This window comes from Pleurodeles waltl, chromosome 7, assembly GCF_031143425.1.
Source record: "Pleurodeles waltl isolate 20211129_DDA chromosome 7, aPleWal1.hap1.20221129, whole genome shotgun sequence".
Classification (NCBI taxonomy): Eukaryota; Metazoa; Chordata; class Amphibia; order Caudata; family Salamandridae; genus Pleurodeles; species Pleurodeles waltl.
This window is the reverse complement of record NC_090446.1, coordinates 84,551,615-84,577,982: the sequence shown is the minus strand read 5'-3', so window position 1 is coordinate 84,577,982 and position 26,368 is coordinate 84,551,615. Positions and strand designations below refer to the sequence as shown.

Genomic DNA, 26,368 nt, shown 5'->3' with positions numbered 1-26,368 from the left:
TGAGATACTGTGTCAAACGCTGAGGGGCTATCATCACACTTCCCCTTTACCTTTGGGTAATCCCCAGGCAAACTCCTCCTTTAAATTAAAATAAAAACCCAGATTCCACAAAGTACAATGTGTACGCCATCCTTGGGGGATGAAATAAAACAAAAAGATCGATAAAAGATGAACATGGATGGGTATACATGCAGGAGAAGACCTAGGCCATCATGATGTGCCAAGGAGACATGGATTCAGCCAAGACAAAAGGTTCCTGCAAAGATGATTTGCCATTCAACTCCCTCCCATATCTAATCACTGAAATCAAGGCATCCACGCTTACAGTATTGATTCACACAAAATAATAGGAAGTTCCTCACACTTCCTACTGAAGCCCTCCCATTCTCCCTCAGCATATCTACCTTCTACTTTCGTCTGTGCATCCCCACCAACCACCATCCTCTACCATCACTCCTCCTAAAAGGTTTGCTATGAAAATGAACTAAGGGCTTCATTACAATCTTGGTGGATGGACTACTCCATCACAAACGTGACGGATACTCCTTCCACAGTATTACAATCTCCATAGGATATAATGGAATCGTAATACAGTGGACGGGATATCCGTCACCTAACCGACTACTTCAAATCTGGACACGTCTTCACAGCTCATCAACCTGGTGCTAAAGTAAGGTATGGCATCAAAACTGTCTCATTAAAAATGTGAGATGCTATTTATTTCCAAGTTCTAAAGTCTGAAGGAAATATCTCAGAGCCTGTCAGACCCTTCAGATGAATAAAGAGTCTTAGGAAGATCTATCTTCTCACAAACTTCAACACTGACATTCCCATGACAGAAAGTTCTGTGGGCAGATTGGTTTGGGCAGAGGACACTGGGGCACCTATGATCTCAGTTTTTGAAGAGGTTAGCAAGAGAGAACAAAGGACCACCCAATGATGAGAATGCTGCTGAATGGCTGAAAACTCCAGATTGGACATGTTTTGTGGTTGTAGACGTGGTATAAGAAGGTAAAAGGAGATATTGCTGACAAGGTGCAGAGAAACAAGCGTAAAGGATCCATTGTAATGCCTATGATCCCACATGGTAGGGGCATGGATGATGAATGAGTGGTGCATGAGCCAAGGGTGAGTGGGCAGAAACAACTGTTAACTGTCTAAGAGAGAGTCGGTGTCTTGAATTTGGTGTGGAAAATAGTGGAGGCTAGTGTTGGGTGAAACAGAGGGAATCCAGGGTGCTTGCATAAGAGCAGACATTTTGAACTGTCTGTGGGCAGTAATCAGGCATGGGTACCCATTGTTTTGAGTTGTGTGGTCTATTTATGATTGGGCTATGCAAGACATAGTGAACGCCTAATCTATTCGGAGAGACAGTGGAAAGTGTTGAATCCCTTCATATCATTCTCTAAAATGAAATACTGGTGCTGCTTTGGGCTGGTTCACACTACTTGCACTTATTCGCTGTGATCCCCCCTTTCCATGGTACCGCGAGATGATAATTTTATCCTGTCATTGTCTTAGGTGATGGGCGGACCCTTTCCCTCATCGCTAGTTCCTGATTGGTTTGAGCTGTAGTCTGCAGTTGTCTGTCCTAGTCTTTCTGCTCCAGCCTTAACTGACCCTCTGTTGTGCCATGTCAGGCTTATCTACGGTGTTGATGACCCCCACACGATTGGGGAAGAGGACTTGACACAGGTTGCCGTACCCCGCAGAGCTCCGGAAGTAGTACATGAAGGGGTTGGAAGCAGCAGAGAATGTGGCTAGCATGAGGGAGGTGGGCACCAGCCAAGGAGGAAACCAGCAGCCAGGACAGTAGAGGCGCAACATAGCCACCACGTTGAAGGGAAGCCGGCTGAGAGCATAAATGACCACAAGCCCGGCAAGACTGCGGTTTATATTCTGCTGACGGCGGTAGTAGCTGGTGTGCCGTGGGTGGTGCCTCTGTTGCTTCCGCAGTTTTCCGAAGACCAGGGCATAGAGCGCAGCAATGGTCAGAAAGGGGACCAGCACACAGCCGTCAAAGACAATGTAGACCAAGTAGTCCATGCTGAGCACATTCTGGTAGGCACATAGGACGATACAGGAGGAAGCTGGTGATGGTAAGTGGCAGATGTGCTGGGACCCCCAGACCAGGGCTGGAAGCCAGGAGACAAGACCACCAGCAACCCAGCAGACTGCTATCTGCAGGCTGAGGCAGAGCTGGGAGTCTTTGTGCCTGCAGAAAGAGAGAAATAAGTTGGGTAAAGTTAGAACTCAACTTTCTACTTTTTGTGGTTTAATAACAGGGAGCTCCATGGCATACTGCCATAATAAATCAGCTATCGCTGTATCAGTATACATATTGAGAGTTTGGGGCCCAAGTCTCAAAGTAATTTGTGCATTTAAGTTTAACTAAGGTGAGCATGGAGCATAAGCAGTTTTGGGTATTCTCAAATGTCAGTTTATAATTGCAAAACATTTAGTTATATTTTTTGTAGAGTAAACCTCCCAGGAACGGGGGATATGTGTGTTTCAGGATGAGAATTCCGTGGAAGTTTGTGCACTCCCACATGCAAGCATGTTTGTGAATACTCAGAAACCTTTGTTTAGCCTATCCCCACCATGGTCAATGTGAGGTATCTGCTCTTTGGTTGGACTATTGAATATCGACCCCCCGGAATATCCTTGTACAAGAGTAATTGAGGGAAGAATATCAAAATCGAGGGGCATATAGGAAAGTATAGACTTACTAAACTTAACTCCACTTTACATACCTTAGAGATGTATGTACAAAAAAGGTACATATATGTGAAGTTAGGTATGGAAAAAGCTACCCTTTCTTTACCTGTTGATATTTAATTTTCAATATTTTGTCCTTGATATTGTGTCCCATCGGTATTCTGGTGTCCATATTTAGGGTGCACACCTTTCTCTTTCAAAAGTGTTAGTACATTTGTGGCCAGGCTTAGAATGGGGAGGGAAGACCCCCATTGTTGGTGCAGGTTTAGGGTAAGGATTTTCTCCATGGGGAGAAGAAAGAAAAAGGTGCAATTACCCTACGTTACAGTGTTGGGATGAAGACTATGTAGATTGATACAGTGTACAATTACACTTGCGAATATGTTTCTTCCTGGTTTTACATAGAATTCATAAAGGTATTTGTGGTTTATTCCTGGAAATATGTGATTATCACAGCTTCCCAGGAACACACCCAGATACCTCATTGAATTTCCAAAAGCCAGAAATTTACTCCAAAAATAGGATGGCAATCTGAGAGTGTGAAGCTCAGATTTTATTTGAGATCTGGGCCCTTATGTCCTGTGTCATCTAGGGAGACATCTTCTTAGTTAGGGGACCTGTTTCCCCTCTTCATGCCAAAGATCATTCTTTGCCACACAGCTTTTTTGTTTACCTTTAATTTCTAAATGTGACACTGCCTATTATTGTTCAGTTTCCAGTCTTCCTTCCACTGAGGCATTGCCATGGCTACACAACTTGACAGGCTTGCTGCGTGTCTGGTGAAGTTCCTAACAATGGGACTGATGCTTGGGAGACTGGCATAAAGCACCCATTGTGCCCATTTTAGCCACACCACCTTCCTGCTGCCACCTGCTGCGTGACTTTTGCATCCCTTCTTTCCCCAGCATGGTTGTTTGCTGACACAGCCACCAGACAAAAAACAAGCATTGGCAGCGGCAACAGGTCAGGTTAAATGTGACAATGTAAATAAATAGTTATGCAAAAACAATGTACCCATATAACAGCACACTAAAGCCAGATCAATTGAACTTGCCAGTGCTTAGTTATGGGAATGTTGGTAGTGTGGGTTTATTATGGGCTGTTGTTGTTGGTGGTGAATTCTTATTATGGTGGTGTGGTATTAGTAGCGGTATGATATTTGTGGTGGTATTATTGATAGTAACAGTGCCATTGGTGGAATAAGTGGTGATTTGGGTGGTTCTGGTGCTACCAGTGGAACTGATAGTCGTGCTAGTACCGGTGGTTGTGTTTGTGGTGATACTAGTGGTGGTAGTATAGATGGTATAGTGGTGGTGGTGGAGGTGGAGGTATTGGTGGTGTTTGTAGAGTTGGTGGAATTAGCAGAGATATTGGTGGTGTTGGTACTGATGATGGTGGTATTTGTACTGGTGAAACTGGAGATGGTGAAATTAGTTTTGTGATGTTGGTGATAGTGATGGTGCTAATTTGATACTGTTGGTTCTGGTGGAGGTGACGGTTGTTTTGGTAATAAAAAATGTATCGCTTTGTATTTTCTTGTCCCTGTTTTCACCCAGAGGGATAATAAATGTGAGATTATCTGCTGCTTAAATGTGAGAACTTTGATCACTCAATACAACTACATAAAGTGTCCTCTTTTCAGCTATCAGTCAAGCCGAAGGCACTTCAGTGTCACATAGCTTGAGATCTTTGTGCGGTTCAGGCACCCAGCTTCCCAGAGATGTTTTAAGGCATGGGCAAAGTGGGCAATTGCCCAGAGCCCCCACCTTCCAAAGGGGCCCTGGGAAAGTGAAGTTTCTCTCTATCTCCCATCTTTCTATTTCTCAGTCTCAACCTTTAAGTATTATTCAATGTTGGTTGGCATCATGGGGCTTGAAGCTGTCCTGAACAGGGCCTCTAAAGTATGTTTTGCCCTTGGCCCCCCAAAATCCTTAAGATTACACTTCAGCTCCCATCCAATTTCCCTTCTATTCCCCTGATCTACTGTGATTAACTGAAACATGGCTATCCAAGGACCACATTCTTTTATTACATGAGGTAGTACCAGCCAACTATAAAATTTGGAAGAGACATTGCTGAGTTGGGCCAGTGGCAGGTGGAGGTGTATTAAACATTATCTTTTTCAGTTGATTTGATCCTGGCCCATTAAGAAAACAAAATACTGCTCGTTTGAAGGAAACTGGGTAACTTAACAGTCAATTTATTTCTGATATTTCGTCCCTTTCATTTTTCGCTTTCCAAACTACATCTTGTAGCAATAGAAATTGGATGGTGTGTATTAGAGAAGGAAAACGTAAATTGCCAGACACCACCGATCGTAGTAACCCCTCCCTAAGTTAATCAAAAATCACAAGCATTACTTAGGAGGATAATATTTTTGGCTTAGAATAGAGGATAAAAATCAGGGCTCAGGTGTTATTGTGAGATTTTGATGGAAGACTTTTGTCTTTAAGGACATGAAGGCTCAGGCATTGAAGATGTCTGTGATCTACAACTCACATGTGTTATGGCATCCTGCAGTACAGCTTTCTTCCAGGGGTCAGGTTGTGCATTCTGCATGATTTAGGACAGAACCTTTCTTGCTCCCCGAGGACTCTGCATCAGTGTGACGTAATCGCTAGAATCCGAATGTAATGAGAGCTTAGTTTAAAATGCTAGAGATCACAGGTACATAGAGAGGACTAAAGGCGTGTGATTTACAGCTCAGTGGATGGCCTCGTTATTCACGCATATGTAGTGTTGTAGTTCATGAGAAGGTAAAATCTTACTAAGGCTCTTTTTTCATCTTAAAGGTCTCAGCAAAGGCTGCAGATGTGGGCTACAATTCGTGATAGAAACAAGTGATCCATCTTCAATTAATCTCACCATATGTTCCACTTGAATAAATTCAAAATCATTGCAAAGTGCAAAAAATACTGCCAGGGACAGTATCAGATAACAAAGGCCCTCATTACAACATTGGTGGTAAGTGCCGCTTACCGCCATGCTGACTGCCGCCAACATACCGTGACCGTGGCGGTATACCGCGACCCGTATTATGACCCACACATAGAAATCAGCCACTAGACAGACACCCACACAAGTCCGCCAGCCCAAAGGTCAGTGATAAAATGGCAGTACCAAAACCCACACCGTTACGCCAGCAGAAATACGTCACAGCATCATGACCCACGAATCACCACGGCGGGCATTCAACCGGGGTAAACCATTGGCGGTACACACCGCTGTGCTCAAAATACACACACACTAACAAAACAACACCACATTGGACAATTCAAAATACACATACCTGACACACATATACACACCACGCCCACACACACCCACACCAATATAAAACGCACACACACACTACCCACAACCCTTTACGACCCAAAGATTTGGGCAAGTGAGAGAGACACAAGCCAGGAGCACCCACTGAATCTGAGCCACAAAACACCATCACCCATACACCATCCACGCACCTCACAGCACACACCCCAACACATCACCCCACACACCCACACACATACCACTCACACTACACCCATGGTATCACAAAAACACCACAGGTTCTCAGAGGAGGAGCTAAGGGTCATGGTGGAGGAAATCATCCGGGTAGAGCCACAGCTATTCGGATCACAAGTGCAGCAGACACCTATTGCAAGGAAGATGGAGCTATGGTGGAGAGTCATGGACAGGGTCAACACCGTGGGACAGCACCCAAGAACAAGGAATGACAGCAGGAAGAGGTGTAACGACCTACGGAGGCAGGTACGTTCCGTGGTAGCACGGCACTAGATAGCAGTACAGAGGACTGGCGGTGGACCCCCACCTCCTCCCCCACAACTAACAACATGGGAGGAGCAAGTCTTGGCGATCATGCATCGTGAGGGCCTGGCAGGAGTAGAAGGAGAACTGGACTTGGGTAAGTCAAATCTTTGCTACTTTATCCCCCACCCTACCTACATGCCATCACAAACAACAACCCCTACCCTCACCCCCATCACCCCACCACCTCACATATACCCCACCATCACAACCCACCCATCCCAATACCAAGCCCTGCATGCAACACCAATGCATGGACCCCCATCACAGACCTGCATGGACACCCATCACCACAGCATGCACACTACTGACAATCACTTATCCAAACCAAGCACAACTCACACAAGTCAAAGTTGCCTTGCTAATAACAACCATAGAGGGAAACATATCCATGCACAATATGGCACACGCAGATACAATAACACTGCATTTACATCCCCACAGGACCCCCACTCAACGTCACCGGAGAGGAGGTGCCAGCAACATCCAGTCCCCCCCGAAGAGGCCCACAGTGATGAGAGCAGCTCTGCACGCCTGGATCATGATGACCAACCTGGCCCACCAAGGACCTCTGGACAGTCGGTGACCCAGGCACAGTCCCAACCCACCACAGAGCCCCCCCTCCTCAGGAAATACCACCACAGCACTCACCCAGCGGGCCCATCCTTCTGTCCCCAGGACACGTCAATCAGCAGTGTGTCGACCACTACAGGGACCCCAGGCAACCCCATTAACACAGGACGATCAGGGACCTGGGGTCAGTGGCAGTTGGCACACGGTTCAGGGGACAGAGGCACCGGACAACAGGGAAGCTGGGAGGACTGCTGTGTGACAGGGGAAGGACAGGCCCAGGGAACCCACTCTCCACGAGGCACTCACCAACATCCTGGGTGCATACCACCATTCCCAGCAGACCATGGGCCAGCTACTGGCCAACCTGCAAGAGACCCAGCGGCTGCAGGAGGGACAGTACCTGGGGATCAGGAAGGACCTGAGGGACATCCACACCACCATGGTCACCATTGCAGGGGTGCTGGCTGACGTGGCCGACACCATGAGGGAGGCAGTGGCACACCAACGGGCCATTCACACTAGCCAAACCGAAGAACAGCCCTCCACCTCCACCGACGCTAGTGGACAGGAGGCCCCTGCCACAGGACCAACAGACCACCAGCACCCCACCCCCTGCAGAAGGAGAACCACCCCGCAAACGGTCCCTGCGATCCAGGCAGAAGCCAGAGAACATTGCCAAGACCCCGCCAGGAAATAAGACTCTCCTGATTGTCACCCTTCTGTCCCACTCTGTCACCCTGTCCACCTTGAACTGCCATAGCTCCTCTTCCTATGCCCCCTTTGACAATGCACCTGTGATACAAATAGACTGGACTCTACCCTGGACTTTCCTCCATCAGCAACCCAGCCAATTGCAATACCCCCTACACTTATTATCACAGAAATTAACACCCTTGGAACAAAACCAAATATGGAGTCTGGCAATTGTTTGTCAAATGTATTAGTTTCACAAACTGTAAACATTGCAATTCCAATGTACTGTAATATTTACGTGGTATGACCTGTAGTGGGCAGCAGTAAACACACCAGGAGCCAGAGTGGGGCACAGAGATCTGAAAATAGAGATGCCAAAGGGTACAGTAGGTGGCCATAGAAATAGGGCTGCCATGTTCAATGTCAAACACAAAAATGCAATGGAAGGTGAGGTTACAGTGTCTTACCTGTGTGTCACTGGAAGTACTGTTGAATTAGTGTAGTTCTGTTGTCCACATCTTTTTCCTCTGCCTCCTCTTCATCACTGTCCACAGGCTCCACCGCTGCCACATGACCATCTCCAGACTCAGCCTTCTGCAGAAAAGGCACCTGGCATCTCAAGGCCAGGTTGTGCAACATTCAACATGCAAGGAATATCTGGCACACATTCCTGGGTGAGTAGTACAGGGATTCACCTGTCAGATGGAGGCACCGGAATCTGGCCTTCAGGAGGCCAAAGGTTCACTCAATGATTCTCTGTGTTTGCCCATGTGCCTCATTGTAACGTTTTTCTGCCCTGGTCCTGGCATTCCTCACTGCGGTCAGTAGCCATGAGAGGTTGGGGTAACCAGAGTCACCTGCAAAAATTCAAGGGATACCTGTTAGCCACACACTCACCCTTTAGGCCAAACCCACATCCGTATACCTACATCAACTGGGTGTGGACCATGGGCTCACCTGTTAGCCACACTCGGTGCCTCTGGAGTTGAGACATTACATATGGGATGCTGCTGTTCCTCAAGATAAAGGCATCATGCACAGAGCCAGGATATTTGGCATTGACATGGGAGATGTACTGGTCCGCCAAACACACCATCTGCACATTCAGAGAATGAAAGCTTTTCCTATTTCTGAACACTTGTTCATTTCTCCGGGGGGGGAGGGGGCAAATGCAATATGTGTACCATCAATGGCACCAATGATGCTGGGGATATGTCCCAGTGCATAAAAGTCAGCCTTCACTGTGGCCAAATCCTAAACCTGGGGGAATATGATGTAGCTGTGCATGTGTTTCAGCAGGGCAGACAATACTCTGGTCAGCACGTTTCGGAACATAGGCTGTGACATCCCTGATGCCATTGCCACTGTCGCTTGGAAGGAACCACTTGTCAGGAAATGGAGCACTGACAGTACCTGCACTAGAGGGGGGATACCTGTGGGGTGGCGGATAGCTGAAATCTGGTCTGGCTCCAATTGGGCACACAGTTCTTGGATTGTGGCCCTATCAAGTCTGTAGGTCAGGATTATGTGCCTGTCCTCCATTGTCGCCAGGTCCACCAGGGGTCTGTACATGGAGGGATGTCTCCATCTCATATTCATCCTCAGCGGTTGAACTCTAGGGTGAAAAACGGTGAGCAGAAGGTCATATTCACACATATGTCAAAATTAACATGCAATTTTTGCTTTACAGAAATAGTATGTGACGTTGTAAGTCAGTTGATGTGCCAATGTCTGCTGTGACACAGTTAGGTGCCATGGCCTGTGCCCCCTTGAAATGGCAGCTGCCTGACCTGTGAGGCAGGCCAAGTGGAAATGAGGTAATTCCGCTGGCGTTGTGCACTGTTGCGGTCGGAGTTTGACGACAGCCGCTCAACACTGCATTGGTTATCATTGGGCCCTATGTCTTCCAGGTAATGGTACGCACTGCCGCGGACGTGACCGCCATTTCCTATCTGTTCACTCACTTGCTACATGACCTTCAACAGGAGAGGACCTACACTGCAAGTGCTGCTGTGACCTGTGTCTGGAAGCGACAATGGCTCGAGTGTCTGCGGAAAGGGCCCCTGTCTTCACTTCGGAGGAGTTGGAGAGACTGGTGGATGGGGTCCTACCCCAGTACCCTTTACTCTATGGTCCTCCAGACAAACAGGTGAGTACACTGTGAGCATGATGCGTGGGCCATGAATGTATGGATTGCTGTGTGTGTAAGCCTCGTGTGAGGGGGGTCTGAGGGGTCCTGGGCAGAGTGCTGCATGTATGGTGGGCAATGTATGTGCGTAAGGGGATTGGGGGGATATGTTGGGCCTGAGTATAATATCTGGACGGTATGACTAATACCTTTTCTGCTGTTTTTTTTCTGCAGGTCAGCGCCTATCAGAAAAAGGGTATTTGGCGTGCCATCGCCAAGGATGTGCGGACCCTGGGGGTCTTAGACAGGCGGGGCACCCACTGCCGTAAACGGTGGGAGGACCTATGCGGCTGGGCAAGGAAGACGGGGGAGGCCCAGCTGGGGCTGGCCTTCCAACGAGTAAGGGGTGCCCATCGTACCCTGACCCCCCTGATGTTCCGCATTCCTGGCGGTGGCCTATCCGGAGTTGGATGGGCGCTTGAAGGCATCACAGCAGCCACAAGGGGTGGAGTACAGATTCTGAATCATGACTTTGCACGCGTTAAGGTATTACCTGGGTGGGGGTTGTGGGCTGTGGGTTCCCCTAGGCCAGGGCGAACATGGCAGGGTATGTTCAATGATGTGCAAGCTCAGATGCACTCCAACCCCAATAATGTTAGTGGGCATCTACTACCGGGCAGAGTCCTGTGGGTTTCAGGTGTGCAGCTAATGGCGTAAGGCATTGTACCCCATGGGCTGGTGGAGGAGCAGAGGCACCGGCGATGGAGGGAGCTGCATCCCACATGGTCCTGGAGGCTGAATCCACCGACGGTGAGGACACCAGTGGGACGGAGGGCGAGGGGCGCACCACGACAGAGACAGGAGGAGACACTACCGACAGCGACACCTCCTCCGATGGCAGCTACCTGGGGGTGGCGGACACCTCTGTGTCCTCCCCAACTACAGGTACATCTGCCACCCCCGTACCAGCATCGCCCTCCCAGCAGCCCCTCAGTGAGTTTCCTGTGCCCGCTCACCCAGAAGGGTGGGCATCTCCTTCACCCCAGGCACCTCAGGCCCTGCCCCAGTCAGCCCTGCTGCCCTCACTGAGGAGGCTATTGACCTCCTGAGATCCCTCTCTGTTGGACAGTCAACCATACTGAATACCATCCAGGGTGTAGCAGGGCATTTGCATACCTGGAGGGGCATTCACTGTGGCGTGGCGGCCCAACAGAGAGCATTCCAGGCTCTGGCCAACGCACTGATGGCAGCCATTGTCCCTGTCACCAGCCTCCCCCCTCCAACTTCCTCTACCCAGTCCCAATCCCCTCAATCCCAGTCTATCCCAAGCACACCTTTAGACCAGCAATCACCCAAATCAACACACAGAAGTGGCTCCGGCAAACAAGCACTCACACAAGCACCATCCAGATGCAGACACACCAACATCCACTGCCTCCATTGTGTCCCCCTCCTCCTCATCGTCCACCTCCCTCCCAGTAGCATCTCCACTCACACCTGCATGCACTACATCCTCATCCACTACCTCCATCACCAGCACGCCTATCACTACAATGCCCCTCACTGGCAGTCACCACCCCCACATGCAGGCACATGTCTCCTGTGTCCTCTCCCACTGTGTCTGTGACCCCTCCTCCCAAAGGACACAAACGTAAGCACACAGACACCCGACAGCCATCCACCTCACAACAGCATCCAACCCATGCACCTGCACCCAAACACAGCAGACAGACACCTCCTACAACCACTCCCTCTTCCTCCACTCCCAAACCTTCACCCTCTTCCCGCCCCAGTGTCCCTAAGAAGCTTTTCCTTGCCAACATTAACCTATTCCCTACCCTCTGCCCCCTTCCTCCGTCCTTCACCTTGGGCCAGGGTGGCCAGAACCCACCCCAGCACCTCAGCCACCCAGTCAATGGCCACTGTGGTTTCTGCAGCAACTGCAGGTGTGAGAGGCTCCAAGGAGTCACCCGTCAGCCCAGCCAGTGTGCCAGCACCACCTGCCAAGGCCAAGAAGGGTCCGCCACCTTGCAAGGGCAAGAAGGGGACACCAGCCAGCAAGGGCAAGAACAAGACACCAGCTGGCAAAAGCAAGGAGGCACCACCATCTGCCAAAGGCATGAAGGGGTGCACAACGCCACCCATGGCACTTCAGCCATCCGAGGCTGCAGGTGAAGGCCTGGGGGCTACCACCACCACTAGCAGCACCGCCACCTGCACCAAGGCCAGCACCACCACCTGCACGCGTCGAGCACCGCCATAGGCACCGCCGCCAGCAGCAGCACTGCCAGCAGCAGCAGCCCCAGTGGGCAGCCGTCCGAGGCTGCAGGTGAAGGCCTGGAGGCTACCACCACCACTGCCAGCACCGCCACCTGCACCACGGCCAGCACTGCCTTCTGCACCGCGGCCACCAGCACCATTGCCAGGAGCAGCAGCCCCAGTGAGCAGCCATCCAAGGCTACAGGTGAAGGCCTGGAGGCTACCACCACCACTGCCAGCACTGCCACCTGCAACACAACTGGTATCCACTGAGCAGTCGTCACCACCTGCGTGCAGTGTGTAGTGGTTACTATATGGGCTGCAGTGCGTCCTGGCCCCTGCAACACCTGTCAGTGTGACACACAGGTGAGAGACTGTGACCTTGCCCCATCCTGGATGAAGCACACTGGGCACCAGGCCCCCTCAAGAACCGGTGGAAGAAGACATCCACTCACTCCCTCCTTGGCAAGATGAAGCACACTGGGCACAAAGCCCCCTCCAGAGCCGGTGGAAGAAGGCATCCACTCACCCCCTCCTTGGCAGGATGAAGCACACTGGGCAGCAAGCCCCCTTCAGAACCAGTGGAAGTAAACATCCACTTGAGAGACTGTGGCTTTGCACTCCCTAGGACCAAGCAGTGGGCAACCCACCAACTAGAGAGACTGTGGCTTTGTACTCCCTAGGACCAAGCAGTGGGCAACCAACCCACTAGAGAGACTGTGGCTTTGCACTCCCCAGGACCAAGCAGTGGACAACCCACCCACTAGAGAGACTGTGGCTTTGCACTCCCCAGGACCAAGCAGTGGGCATGGAGCCCCCTCCAGGCCAGTGGCATTGTACCATCTTCCGGCTGGGATGCCCCCCTATTCCCCATCCCCCTGAGGTGCCTGTGTTTTTTCGACCTGATGTCCCTGCAGTGTTCTCTCAGTATTGAGGCAGGAGTCAAGTGTGGCCTTGGCCTATGTGTTTTGGCCCAGTGGGCCACTGACATTTTGGAGTGGGCATTGTCCCTCCTTTTGTATATATTGTAAATATTGTACATACTGTTTATTGATTTTAGTACGTATTGTTCTAAAACTGTACTATTACACTCATTTTATTCCATTCCTTTTGTCCGGGCGTTATTCCTGAGGGTTACGGGATGTAATGTTGTTGCATCTGTTTGTGTGTATGGTGTTGGGGGTGGGGGTGTTGCATGTTGCGTGTGTCACTCTCTTTTTCCTCCCGCCTCCCTTGTGTGCTAGGTGCAGTACTCACCGTGGTCGTCTTCGCCGGCGTTCGTGTTCCTGGTGTATGAGAAGGTACACCAGCATTGGGAGGAAGTGCAGCTCGGGCTTCATGGCGTCGTGATTCGTCCTTGAGTGTCGAGAGGTGAGTCAATTACCTTCAGAGTACTGTTTCCGCCGTGCTTTTGATGGCGTTGGTACTGCCCTGGAAAAGGTGGCGGATAGGTGTGTTGTAATGCAGTGGGTGGTACATTGTCTTTCGCCTGGCTGTTGGCGGTTACCGCCGCGGTGTTTGTTGCTACTGCCGTGGCGGTTGGAGTGTTAAAGTGGCTGTCTGTGTTGGCGGTTTCCGCTGTGGTCATGATTCCATTTTTTTTACCGCCGGCCTGTTGGCGGTATTACCGCTGCTTTATCACCAACCGCCAGGGTTGTAATGAGGGCCAAAGTGTTGCAGTCACTTATCACATTCGACACCAAGGGCTTTGTTCTCAATATTTGCTACTGTTGTTGTGTTTTCTCTTTTATGTCAGTGGCATATCTTGTTGAATTTTAAAATTAAAATCAACTTGGGAGAACCCCACAGTGAATTTTAAGGACTTTGTAGATTACCCTGATATTTCAAGACTCTACAACTGGTGACAAGATAGGGGATAAGTAACCTGAAGGAGAAAGTGCTCTCCCGGAGAGTTGGCCTTGGTGCAAGGAAACTTGTACATGCCATGTGTTTTTGTAATGAACTTTAGTGCAGGAAGAAAGACTTCATTCCTAATACATTTCATAGGCCCATGGGACAGGAAGCTTATGACCATTTATCTGAACTTTTGACCAAAGAGATAAATGTTCTAAATGGGTTTGAGATATGTGGAAATAAATAAATATACTCTTTTATCCAAAGGTTTGTGCAATCTTGGAGACAATTCATTTTTGCAAGAGAGCCAGAAGGGAGGAGAGGCTATATAACAGTATGAAACAGCCTTCAGGATGTTGGGAATGAATAACAAGTTTAGGGAAAACCAAAGAGACAGGATTAAAGATTGGGCTTAGGCAAAATTTTAATTCATGTAATTTCAGGAATTGTATATTACAATTGTTACGCAAAATTCCAGAAATCATGCCATTAGGCCATTTCACTTAATTTTCTGCCATTCAAACTAAAAATTTACCATGAAATGAACAACAGAACGTGAGCAGCTATCGCTCGCTGTGCTTTTGTTTAAATACATTTTCACACTAACCATTATTGTAAGACCGCATTTTATACTTAAACAGCATGAAATGATGGATTGCATTTTGCATATTTACAGGTAATTTTGTGTAAATTTGCTTTAATGACATATAACCATGCCACAGCAAATTACACAAGTTTTGCACACTCCTATTACAGATCGATTTATGTTGGGTTGTAATGTTTATAAGGTAAGAAATGAATTATGACTTAAAGATGAACCTAATCTCATAAAGGTATTAAAGATTGTAAAAAATGATTGTAAAAAATGGAAGAGAGTCTGATGTGTGGGAGATATAAAAAAAATAGATCATGAGTAAAGAGAGTGTGCAAGTTTTAAAACAAAGGCCCAGAAATTAAGTAAGTCGAACATGAGATGTTGAAGATGTGAAAATTAAGATTTAGCCAATCATAAAGAATGAATGGCCTGCCTGGCCTAGACATCTTTATGGCAAAAGGGCCATTTTGCACTAGTGTGCAAGTCACATAAATGGTAAAAAAGAGTTAGTGAAGTGAAAGATCAATCTTAACAAATATGTTTAGATGTTTAGGGTCATGCAATTAGACCCATTGAAACAATAAGAATAGGAAGACATGAAGTAAACATGCTATTTATTCATAGGCCTAAACTAACCAAAGCATCCAAAGTATTCTTTGAAAGGTTCATCAGAGAGAAGGTTAAACTGTTTAAATCAGACAGTAGACCTGTAGAATAAGAAGGATAATCCAAAAAATGTCTTGGCTACTTTATAGGGTGCATAGAGTACAAAGGAAGATACATGATGTGAAAGGTTTATGTATCAGTGAAGGGGCACTGCACAAATTGGTTGGTTGCACCAGAGAAATTAGATTTTTTTTTTTATGAATTCCACCTCAAAACAATCTATTCTCTTGAAAGAGATGGCAGGAGTCGAAGCCATTATACAAACAGAAACGTGTGAGGTTAACTATGAAGGAGACTTTCTGGAAGTTTTCAGTAACAAATTAGTTTGGTTGAAAGGCTTTGTTCACCAGATATGAAATAACAAAACCATTTAAGAGACTCATCTCAGGAGACATCACTGAAAAGAGAGGGGCAACAGAATGATTAACTCCCATGGTCGTTACTCGAAAACAAGTAGGAGTTAATAGGCTATGTGTGGATCTAGTGAAACTCAACAAATTCTTAGTGGTGGATAAACTTTGTCTTTGGAACTTCAGAGAAAATATGTCCATGGGGTAGTGCAAACATATTCTACATACTGGACCTCAAACCACCAGGTGAGACGACTTGATGGGGGGTTTAACCCCATTTGTTCTTCCAATTGTCTTTTGATCTCATCTTGGCGGCCTTGGTTTTTCAAAGAATAATAGAAAAGATACTACAAAAGATATATGGAATAAACATATACCAAGATGTTATTTTTTTTTGCAGGTTCAAGAAGAACATGATAAGATCATGAGACAAGTACTAGAAAACTGCAGTGGAATGGCCACACACTTAGGGTGGGAAAGTGCAAGTTTGGCCAAAAGAGGTTGAATTACTTGGGTCACATACTAACAGCATTAAGAACATGTCTGCATCGGTGTCCAAAGAGGAGGCTGTGGCTTTGAAGGTATTTTACAGAAAATTACTTCTCAATTCCAACTTAGCGAACAATACTCAATGTTTGAGAAGCTGATTAAACAAGCATTGACAAAGCCAATAGGTCTATTCTTTGAGACTTGTTGGTGTTGTCATTGTGTTTTAGCCATGGTATACTGCATTGATAAATAAGAAACTAAAGGGCAACATTTTGGCCAGCGATATCATTTTGTTAGTAGACACACAATATGCATGCATTAAAAAATGATGCACCCTCTTTGCTTTCGTTTTAGTTGCCAATCCAACTTGTATCAGAAAATATAAAAAAAAATTATCAGTGTTTTGTAAAGTGTGGGTGGAGCAACATGGAGGATGTAGGTGGTGGGAAACAATGCAGGGTAGGGATGAGAAACAGCAGGTGACAGAGAAGGAGGGCCCAAGTGCTCTTAAGAAAAACTTTGGATCTCGAGACTTGTTTTTCAACATACTTTAGCATGTCTTAAAGAACTCACCCAAATCATCCTTATGTACCCCTGTTCACTTGTCATAACAATTTTGTTTACCATTGTTGTTCTCTCGAAAAGAAAGAAAAAGAGACAGAGAGAGACAGAAAGGCGAAGGGAGAAAGAGGGGAAGGGAGAAAAAGGGGTAGAGAGCTAGAGAGAGAGAGAGAGAGCAAGAGAGAGAGAGAGAACCTGCAAGAGTGAGATAAAGGGGCCAACGGTGCCTGGTGGTGAATAAAAGAAGCATTGTTGGAATAAAGACAAGACATCCTTTGTACTCAACATTCAGTAGCAACGATCGCTGAATTTTGAGCAAACCTTTGGGATTACACACTTATACTATGACAAATAAGCACTGTATAGAGAGGGGTTTGCAGAAATCAAACCAGGCCCCACATTCCAGTTATTTTCTCACCCTGTCACTGACTTCTTGAACCCTGAGACCCAGGGCAGTGTCATCATTACTAAAGGGGTAGTAGCTGCCACTACTGACTATCCCCAATGCATGCCCATGGGTATCACCAATATAGTGACATACACAAATTTATGTTTGCCATGCAGACATCTCTCAGCACTTAACCCCGCACATGGTGCAGACCTTTTTCAGCGCTGGAAGCATACACTCATTAATAGGGTCCGAGTGGTGTTGTAACTACTCAAGCATGTCTTTTTGACTTTCACTGAAAATTTCCCCTACTCCTCTTTTTAGCAGGTAATTACGTGTTTTTATTAACATAGTGCAAGGCTGAATCATTTATTCTCATTCTAGAGCCTATGTTAGTCTTTGATTATGTATTTTTGACAATATGCAAAAGGACCACTTTGCTGATGTTGGGTTTCTGTCAGGTTATGGCATTAAATCACCCAATCGGTCAAAGATTTACTGCCATTTATTGTTATAGCAAAAAATCACTTATTACAAACCACCATTTTGGATAGGTGAATTGTTTTAAGTTTTTAAAAAGTATTGCAGCATCTACAAATATAGTCTGGCAGGGCCCTCTTTTTATCACAAGTGGATATTAAATTGATGTCAATTCTGTAACTTTTTATTCTTCTGAAAGGTTTTTCACTTCTGCTCTACCTCAGCCAGCTCTTTCTGGAGAAACTTTCCCTTAAAGAAGGTTCACTGGATTTAATTCCAGTCCTGCTTGATATAGTCAGGTCCCTCCTGGGGATTTACAATGTAATGCGTTTCAATTGTCATCCCAGAAACAGATTTTTTTGAGTCTTCATCAGGACTGCTGTGTCTTCCTTATTTCCGGGCTACATTTAGGGGGTTATTACAACTTTGGAGGAGGTGTTAATCCATCCCAAAAGTGACGGTAAAGTGACGGATATACCACCAGCCGTATTACGAGTTCCATAGGATATAATGGACTCGTAATACGGCTGGTGGTATATCCGTCACTTTACCGTCACTTTTGGGACGGATTAACACCTCCTCCAAAGTTGTAATAACCCCCTTAATGTCTTATTACGGATCTGTATTGCATGTACCTGTAATGTATATGTAAGTGTTTCCACCTTCAGCAGGGTTGTACATTAGAATATCAGTAACAAAAATATCACCTGACATTAATATTGTGGCCGAAATGTAATTTACAAAAATATTGCTCCAATGGATATACATTTTCTATAATTATCTTCAATGTGGATCCAATTTTGGCAATGATATTTAGGGCAAAGCATGTTTTACGTACACTGTACAGGCCACAGCAGTGCTTAATTTGAGCCAGTGGTTTCCAGTGCTCAGCACTTAATTGTCAGTGCTGGCTCTAGGGATAGTCCACCACATGGTGGCACTGTCGGTCTAATTTTGAGATAAGTACAACTATTGTGTTTATTAAGTCAATATGCATCTATAATGAATAATGCCTGCTGCTCATGCCATTATTATAGCTTTGGGTAGCCTGGAAATGGTGCAAATTCTCACACTAACAGAGTGCAATGGTGAGTAGTTGTGTTGGTGGTGTCAGTGGCAGCGCTGGCAGGGGCAATGGGTGGTGCAAGCTGCAGTGGTCTTCCGGGAAGGGCCCCACACATACTTTTTTTTCCCAAATTAAGCACTGGGCCACAGTATTCTAGAACCATAAGCTAAACAGTGATGCGCTAGCCACATGTTTTCGACACCTATTGCTGATGTAGGGCATGTTGGTGCATCTGTAAGGGTTTGTTTCCTTCAGCAAGTCAGGTGCTCATTGCCACTGCAGAGTAAATAATTTTTCACTGTAACCTTCAGGGTCTCAGTCCACTCGGTCTATTAAGGCTGCTAGAACATGAGTTTTCAGTTGTGTGAATGGTGGAGAAAATACTAACACTCTTCAGTGCACAAGGAAGAGTGTTATTTTTACCAACGGCTATACCACTGCGTCAATTTGTGTGTTACGCTGCGCCAGTCAACAAGGGTCTTCTTTTCGGAGCACTGATCACACACATTGGCCCATATTTATACTTTTTGATGCAAAACTGTGCAAACGGGGGGGTGGCGGTAGGAGGAAATGGCGTTCGGATGCCAGAAATGACGCTAGGCTGGTTAACACCAATATATATGGCGTTAACCAGCCTAACATCATTACTTGATACAATGGCACCCAAAAATGACTCCTGAATTAGTAAGTACAGGAGTCATGCCCACCACCCCATGTTCCCTGGGCATGGCCATTTGACCCAGTGCCATGCAGGGGCCCATTTAAGGGACCCCAAAGGCACAGCCAATAACTTAACATAATACTTACCTATACTTACCCAGGATGGGGTCCCCGTCCTCTGGTGTCCCTCTGGTGAGGGTGGGGGTGTTCCTGGAGCTTGGGGTGGGCACCTTTGGGCCCATTCCATGTTGTTTGGCCATGGAAATGGGTCCACAAGCACCTTAACGTCTGGTCTGACCCAGGCATTAAATAATGGCGCTAAGCAGGCTTAGCGCCATTATTTAAGCCTGCCTCCCACCAGTGCACAATTTTTTCAGGGGGGATAAATATGGTACTACGGGCTTAGAGTCATTTTTGGACAGGATGCAAAGTGGGTTCACGCATCCCAAAAATTACGATAACGCCAATATTTTGACGCTAGATGGGTCTAGTGTCAAAATATAGATATGGAATTACGCTTGTGCCGTTTTTGTGTAAAAAAATGACGCACAAACGGCACAAACAGGGTAAAAAATGCCCCATTAACTCTTAGGGGCATATTTATACTCCGTTTGCGCCGAATTAGCGTCGTTTTTTTCGACGCAAATTCGGCGCAAAACTAACGCCATATTTATACTTTGGCGTTAGACGCATCTAGCGCCAAAGTATGAGGAAAGAGCGTCATTTTTTTGCGTGAACGCCTTCCTTGCGTTAATGAGATGCAAGGTAGGCGTTCCCGTCTAAAAAAATGACTGCGACGCAAATGCGTCGTATTTATACTCCCGGGCAAAAATCACACCTGGGAGTGGGCGGGGCAAAAAACCCCGCATTTGCGCCGGATTTTAGCGCCTGGGTCAGGGCAGGCGTTAAGGGAGCTGTGGGCTCCAGGGACCCCCCCTGCCACCCTTGCCCACCCCAGGAGGACACCCAAGGATGGAGGGACCCACCCCAGGGACATTCAGGTAAGTTCAGGTAAGTATAATTTTTTTTTAGGTTTTTTTTTTTTTTGGCATAGGGGGGCCTGATTTGTGCCCCCCTACATGCCTCAATGCCCAATGACCATGCCCAGGGGACATAAGTCCCCTGGGCATGGCCATTGGGCAAGGGGGCATTACTCCTGTCTTTACTAAGACAGGAGTCATGTAAATGGCGTCTGGGCGTCGTTAAAAATGGCGCAAATCGGGTGGAGGCGATTTTTTGCGTCAACCTGACTTGCACCATTTTTAAGACGCCCTAGCGCCATTTTTCCCAACGCCGGCGCTGCCTGGTGTACGTGGTTTTTTTCCACGCACACCAGGCAGCACCGGTCTGCTTGCACCGGCTAACGCCATTCAATAAATACGGCGCCCGCATGGCGCTTCAGAATGGCGTTAGCCGGCGCAAAACTTTGCGTTAGCGCAGTTTAGCGTCAAAAGGTATAAATACGGGCCTTAATATCTCAGCGCTGGTGCATGTTTTGCTGACAGGAGAGCTCGGAAACACCCAGAGGCAATTAGTGCCCTGTGTTTTGGAGCTTTGTTGTCTGTAAACATACACTAACGAGGAGATAATGTGATTTAATGTTTGCGGAAGACGCCAATAGAAACGCGCAGACCCCTTTTGTGCAGCACGGGATCATGGCGCGGGCCAGATGTTTTGTGCAATAACATTAAACTGCGGTCAGTAATTGACAAATTACAGTGAGTCATTGATAGATTTTGCCTTTTAATATTACAACCGCCGGAAACCAGGCTGCGGTTCGGTGTTTCATGTGCACATTGATTCACCCCAGGCAGACACGGGCACCGGTGCGTGAGTGAGTGGCCGGCAATCGTTTTGTGCGGGAAAAAAAACCGTTATTGAATGATTAAAAGTTAATGGGGGTAATTCAATGAGCGTTAACAGATACTGCCCGCCCCTAACGGCGTTACTCAACGCCGCCAAAGTTATTGTAATTGTATTTATATAGCGCTTTATTACCAGTGCTTAATTTGTAAATAAAAACCGTGCCGGTGCACAAAGCTTTCCTCTGATACACGCGGCTGCAGCAATTAAATGTGGGAGCAGGAAATACTGTGGCAGCATAATCCTGAAGCCATCTCGGGCTTCATTAATCCATTTACAGCCACTCCCTGCCCTTCAGCTCACTCTTGGAGCTTTCTCCCTTTGTGACACTTTTTCGTTTTTCTCTTCCCCCGCCTTTCCCATGTACATCTTTTGCTCGCTTGGTGCAGAAAAATAAGTGGCGGCCCTCAAAAATAAGTGCCAGTGCCCGCACCGAAAACCACCGGCTCAATTTAAGCACTGCTTACTACTCCTGAAAAGGCGTCGAAGCGCTTTTCGGCGAGAAACACACTACTCCGGAACCCAACAAGGATTAGTGCATTTCGGTTGAGGGCAGTTTGGAACGGAATTATGCATCACATGGTTAATCCATTAGTAATGTGTCACAATAAAACGAGGCGCAACCCTCGCTTTCCCTTTTGATTCGGCAGGCTTGTTTGATTGTGGTAGCCAGCTGGTGCCATCCCCGCAACAAAACCCTGTTCAGCCTTGCGGATGTCGTTTACAAATTTATTTAATCAAGTACTCCAGTGCAGTTCATGTGGTCCGAGACTACAACTCCCGGAATACACCTGGTTGTTAAATGGGAGTCCAGAGCGGGAGTAACGTGAGCTCGGTGACATAAAGCAATTGGGTGTCCTTTTCTGTACCGCATTTTAAAATACAGCTTTGAGTTACTAATTGAGGAATGCGTGCACTTTTACGATAAGGTGAAGTTAAAACTAACGGTTGTAAAATCGTGCAGCTCCTGTAATCTAACAATGAATCATCGCGAAAAACGAATGGGTCTGGAGTTACGAAGTAAATGTATTATTAACAATTAGGTTATAAAGTGCTCTTAGATGGGCAATATAGTAGGTCTCACCCGGAAGTTATTAGGAGACTGAATTCTTATCCGATGGTTTGAGGGCAGCTAAAACCTGGTTATTTTCACAACTGTAATGCCCTGGGTGAGATCCTGGCTACTTCTGCAACTTCATTGCTGGGGTTAGATGCCCTTCCACTCTGGAGCTTTGTTGGTGACAGCGCTTTGATGCATTTTGCTTTTATGCGCTTTTAAATTCAAAATTAAAATTCAGAATACGTGGTGCACCTTTGCCATGTTTTTCCTGTGGTCAGTTTCACTTTACAATCTGTGCACAATTAGGAGGACATATCTGGTGATGAAGGTGACCATGCACTAATTGTGCAAATCTCAAGGACCTTCTTTATAGAAAGGAAGGATGCCTCAACGATGCACCCTGATGAAGACATAACTGGTGGTGACGACGAGCCTGCACTAATTGTGCACACACCAAGGAAAGTAGATGATGCTCCAATTATACATAATGATGAAAACATAATTGGTCGTTAAGGTGGCTATGCACTAATTGTTTACATCCTAAAGTTCTTCCTATTGCAGAACGAGATAACGCGTCCGATATGCACAACGAGGAGGAAGTAACTGGTGCTGATGGTAGCAAAGTGCCAGTTTTGCAGACATAAGGATGCACCTATGGAATATGACAACAGTGCCTGGCAGTGCCTGGTCACTAGGCAAGAGAGATTTATACAGCACTAAACCAAACCGTAAGGCATCCAAGCGCTCTCATACATTTTTTCCTAATCTATTGGGAATCGATGGCTTTATAATTCTTTCCTGAATAGAAGTAGGCTTGGACACCTCCTGAGATTTGATTGAGTTCCCATGCTGTTCGTCACGAGGACAGAAATGTCAAGCTACACGTATACCCACTCCAAAGTATGGGCCATCATATTGCCAAGTACATAGGGAAGTATACATATATATATATATATATATATATATATATATATATATATATATATATATATACATTTACATTTGTGTATATATATATATTCATAGGTCTACACCTATTTAACTAACCATGTATGTGCAGGTTGATATTGTGGAGTCAATATCTGTGCAGGTTGATTTTATGGAGTCAATATTTGTGGAGTCGATATCTGTGCGTGTCGATATTGTAGAACCAATGTTTGTGCAGGTTTGTGGAGATGCTATTAGTGCAGGTCAATATTGTGGAAATAATGCATGTGCAGATCAATATTTTGAAGCCAATATATGTGCAGGTCAATATTTTGAAGTCCCATTTGGGCAGGTTTATGGAGTTGCCATTCGTGTAGGTTGATGGTGTGGAGTTGTATCTTGCGTAGAGTGATATTGTGGAGCTAATATCTGTGCAGGTTTGTGAAGGTGCTGTTTGTGCAGGCTGATATTGTGGCTAAGATATCTGCGCAGGTAAATATTTTGGTCTTTTGCTTTTTTCCTTATTCTTTTTGTTTGATTCAGGAGTATTGTGTCTTTAGATCTTAAAATTCTATTCAGCTTATACATTTGTGTCCCGTGTTTTTGAGATATTGTGTTGCCTCTTCATACATTATTATATGAGTCAAGTTGACGTTTTTTAAACAACACCCTGTTCTGGGCCGACAGCCAGGGAGGTTTAGAAGCCTGGGTGTGATATGCTGTCTGTGTCAGTGGCAGTCACTGCCATGGCTGCTGCATTTGGCAGAAATTGAAGTTTTTATATGTCTTTTTTGAGTGCCCCCATACACAAGCCATTACAGTAGCTATTCTCAGCCCAGACTGTAGCCCTGACCTTTGCTGCGCACAGACTTTCCTCTAAGAACAGTCTAACTGGGTTAGTTGTCTGAGGTGGTAATTGGTTAATGCCCTGGTCGAATTTATGTTCCTACCCGTATTCACTGTAGAGTCAAGCAGATGTACCTGGTTAAAAAGGTGAGGATGGTGACAGGGTGACGATGTCCCAGTGGTGCGTGGCCTGAAGACATTCCTGACGTAGAATATGATGACGTGTCAGTGGGTCATCGCGATGAAGGGGAATCATGTGAGCAAAGCACCAGTGACCCGGTGAGTAAAGTCACGAAGCACCAAGGACTTGTGGTCATGAGAACAGATGCAAAAGGTGATATTGCACCAGGAGGGTCAAGGACATACCTCACGAGGTCAAGAAAGGTGCCTCGGCGGTGTTGAGGGTACACCTGGTGGAGACGACGAAGAGCACATGGGGTATTTCTAATGTACCAGTTGTGACAATGTGACATTCAATGATTAGCGAGGATGTACCTGGTGGGCATAGAATTGACACTCTAGCTGCCGTGATAATGTACAAAGTCAGGATGGCTACCTAGATACCAGCTGTACCCAATGAGGTTGACGCTCTTGGACAGGAAAGCGACAGTGCTGCGGTGGTACACAGTGATGGGGATATACTTGGTGGACATGTAATGATGATACACCAGCAGTTCATGGCCATGAGGATATACCTGGTGGGAGCAAGGTGGTCACATACAAGGGGTGCTGATGACTTAACGAGTTGGGGGAATGCCACAACGTGGCACGAGCGATGCACAGATGTAAGATGTATCTGGTGGGAATACTGATGTTAGTAGCTGAAGTAATAAATCTTGTGGGGATGGGTACCTAGGTACCAACTATGTGATGATTAGGTTTCTGGATAGGAAGGCGAGAGTCCCACAAAGGTATGCCATGATGTGGACACAACGCTTGGACCTGCAATGATGATACACCAGTGGTCCATGGCCATTAGGACATACCTGGTGGGAGTACGCTGGTGATGTACTATGAGTGTTGAAGTCTTAAATAGTTGGGGAAATGCAACATCATGGCACAAGTGGTGCACGGATGCAGGGATGCATCTGGTGGGAATACACGCTGATGTACCTACCTGAAGTGATAACATATCTAATGGAGATGGCTATCAAGGAACAAGCTATGCAAAGAGATGATTAGGTTCCTGGACAGGCAGGCAACAGTGCCACAGTGGTACGCAGTGATGAGGACACACCTCTTGGACATGCAATGATGATACACCAGTGATCCATGAGGATATACATGGTGGGAGTAAGCTGGTGATGTACTATGGGTGTTGATGGCTTAAATAGTTGCGTGAATGCAACAACATTGCACAAGTGGTGCACTGATGCAAAGATGTACCTGGTGGGAGCAAGGCGCTTGCCACATTGCACGGCTGATGACGTACCTGGTGGGGAAAGCAACAATGCGCCAGCGTTGAACCGCAATGAGGATGTGGTGGAAGGACGAGACAATGGCCCAGCCCAGGGTAGAGCAGGTGAGTGCCAGGCACAGCGAGTAGGGCAGCACTACATCCCGCTCCAGGAAGACCAGCATGGGCACCGACCACAAGCACAGCATGCCATCCGCCACCCCCATGGACATCATGGCCACAGCAGTTCCTGAGCGGCGCCGGCGTGACCTCTTGCAGACCACAGCCAAGGTCAAGGAGTTGCAGAGAGCCATGGCCACCGCCAAGGTCAACCCGGCCACCAGGATGATGGTGCGGAAGACTGGTTGGCCAACATTCTCGCCATCGCTGTCCGGTCCAGCAGTGTGGTGGCCTCGGGAGGTAGCTTGGTGAGGCTGCTGCATCTGTGGCGTCCAGGAGCGAAGAAAAGGCCACGTCTTGAATCAATATTTGACAGAGGTAGATTGGACGAGCTCTGCTCCGCTCCAGGCAGGTGTTCCTGGCATCACTAGGGCCTGGACCACCCCACCCCTGATGGAAAGATACAGTGTGCTACCCCCCCACCCACACCTCCACCCCCCCTCCACCCCCCCCCCCCCCCCCCCCCCCCCCCCAATTACACCAGACAAAGAGCAGCGCGGTCCACGTTTATAGATGAAATGAACAATGTAAAGTAACGGAAGGGCCCGGAAAAGTTATTTTAAATTTCTCCAGATTTAGTCATTCTTTGCTCTCCGTGGCCGGCCCCTAAGGGCCCCTGAATAGTGACCAGGTGCGATTTCGATGGACATTGCCTGCTCCCTAAAACCCCCCAGTAAATCATCGAAGGTACCAAACCACCAGCCCGGTGCGGTATACCAGATGGACAATCCCAGAGTCTACTTTTAGGAGCGTGGCGAAGGAATGCTTGATATGCCTGTAGCAGAAAACTCTCTATAAACTGCAAG

The 26,368-nt window shown here is 47.0% G+C and overlaps 1 protein-coding gene across 1 annotated transcript; it reads right to left on the bottom strand.

Moving 5' to 3' along the window:
- Window positions 1–1,611: 1,611 nt before the first annotated feature.
- LOC138246849 (adenosine receptor A1-like) lies at window positions 1,612–25,825 on the bottom strand. Its single transcript, XM_069201605.1, has 2 exons — window positions 25,419–25,825; window positions 1,612–2,215 (listed from the first exon to the last, which is right to left on the bottom strand). The coding sequence occupies exons 1-2, from the start codon at window positions 25,823–25,825 to the stop codon at window positions 1,612–1,614; spliced, it is 1,011 nt and encodes a 336-aa protein (XP_069057706.1).
- Window positions 25,826–26,368: the final 543 nt, after the last annotated feature.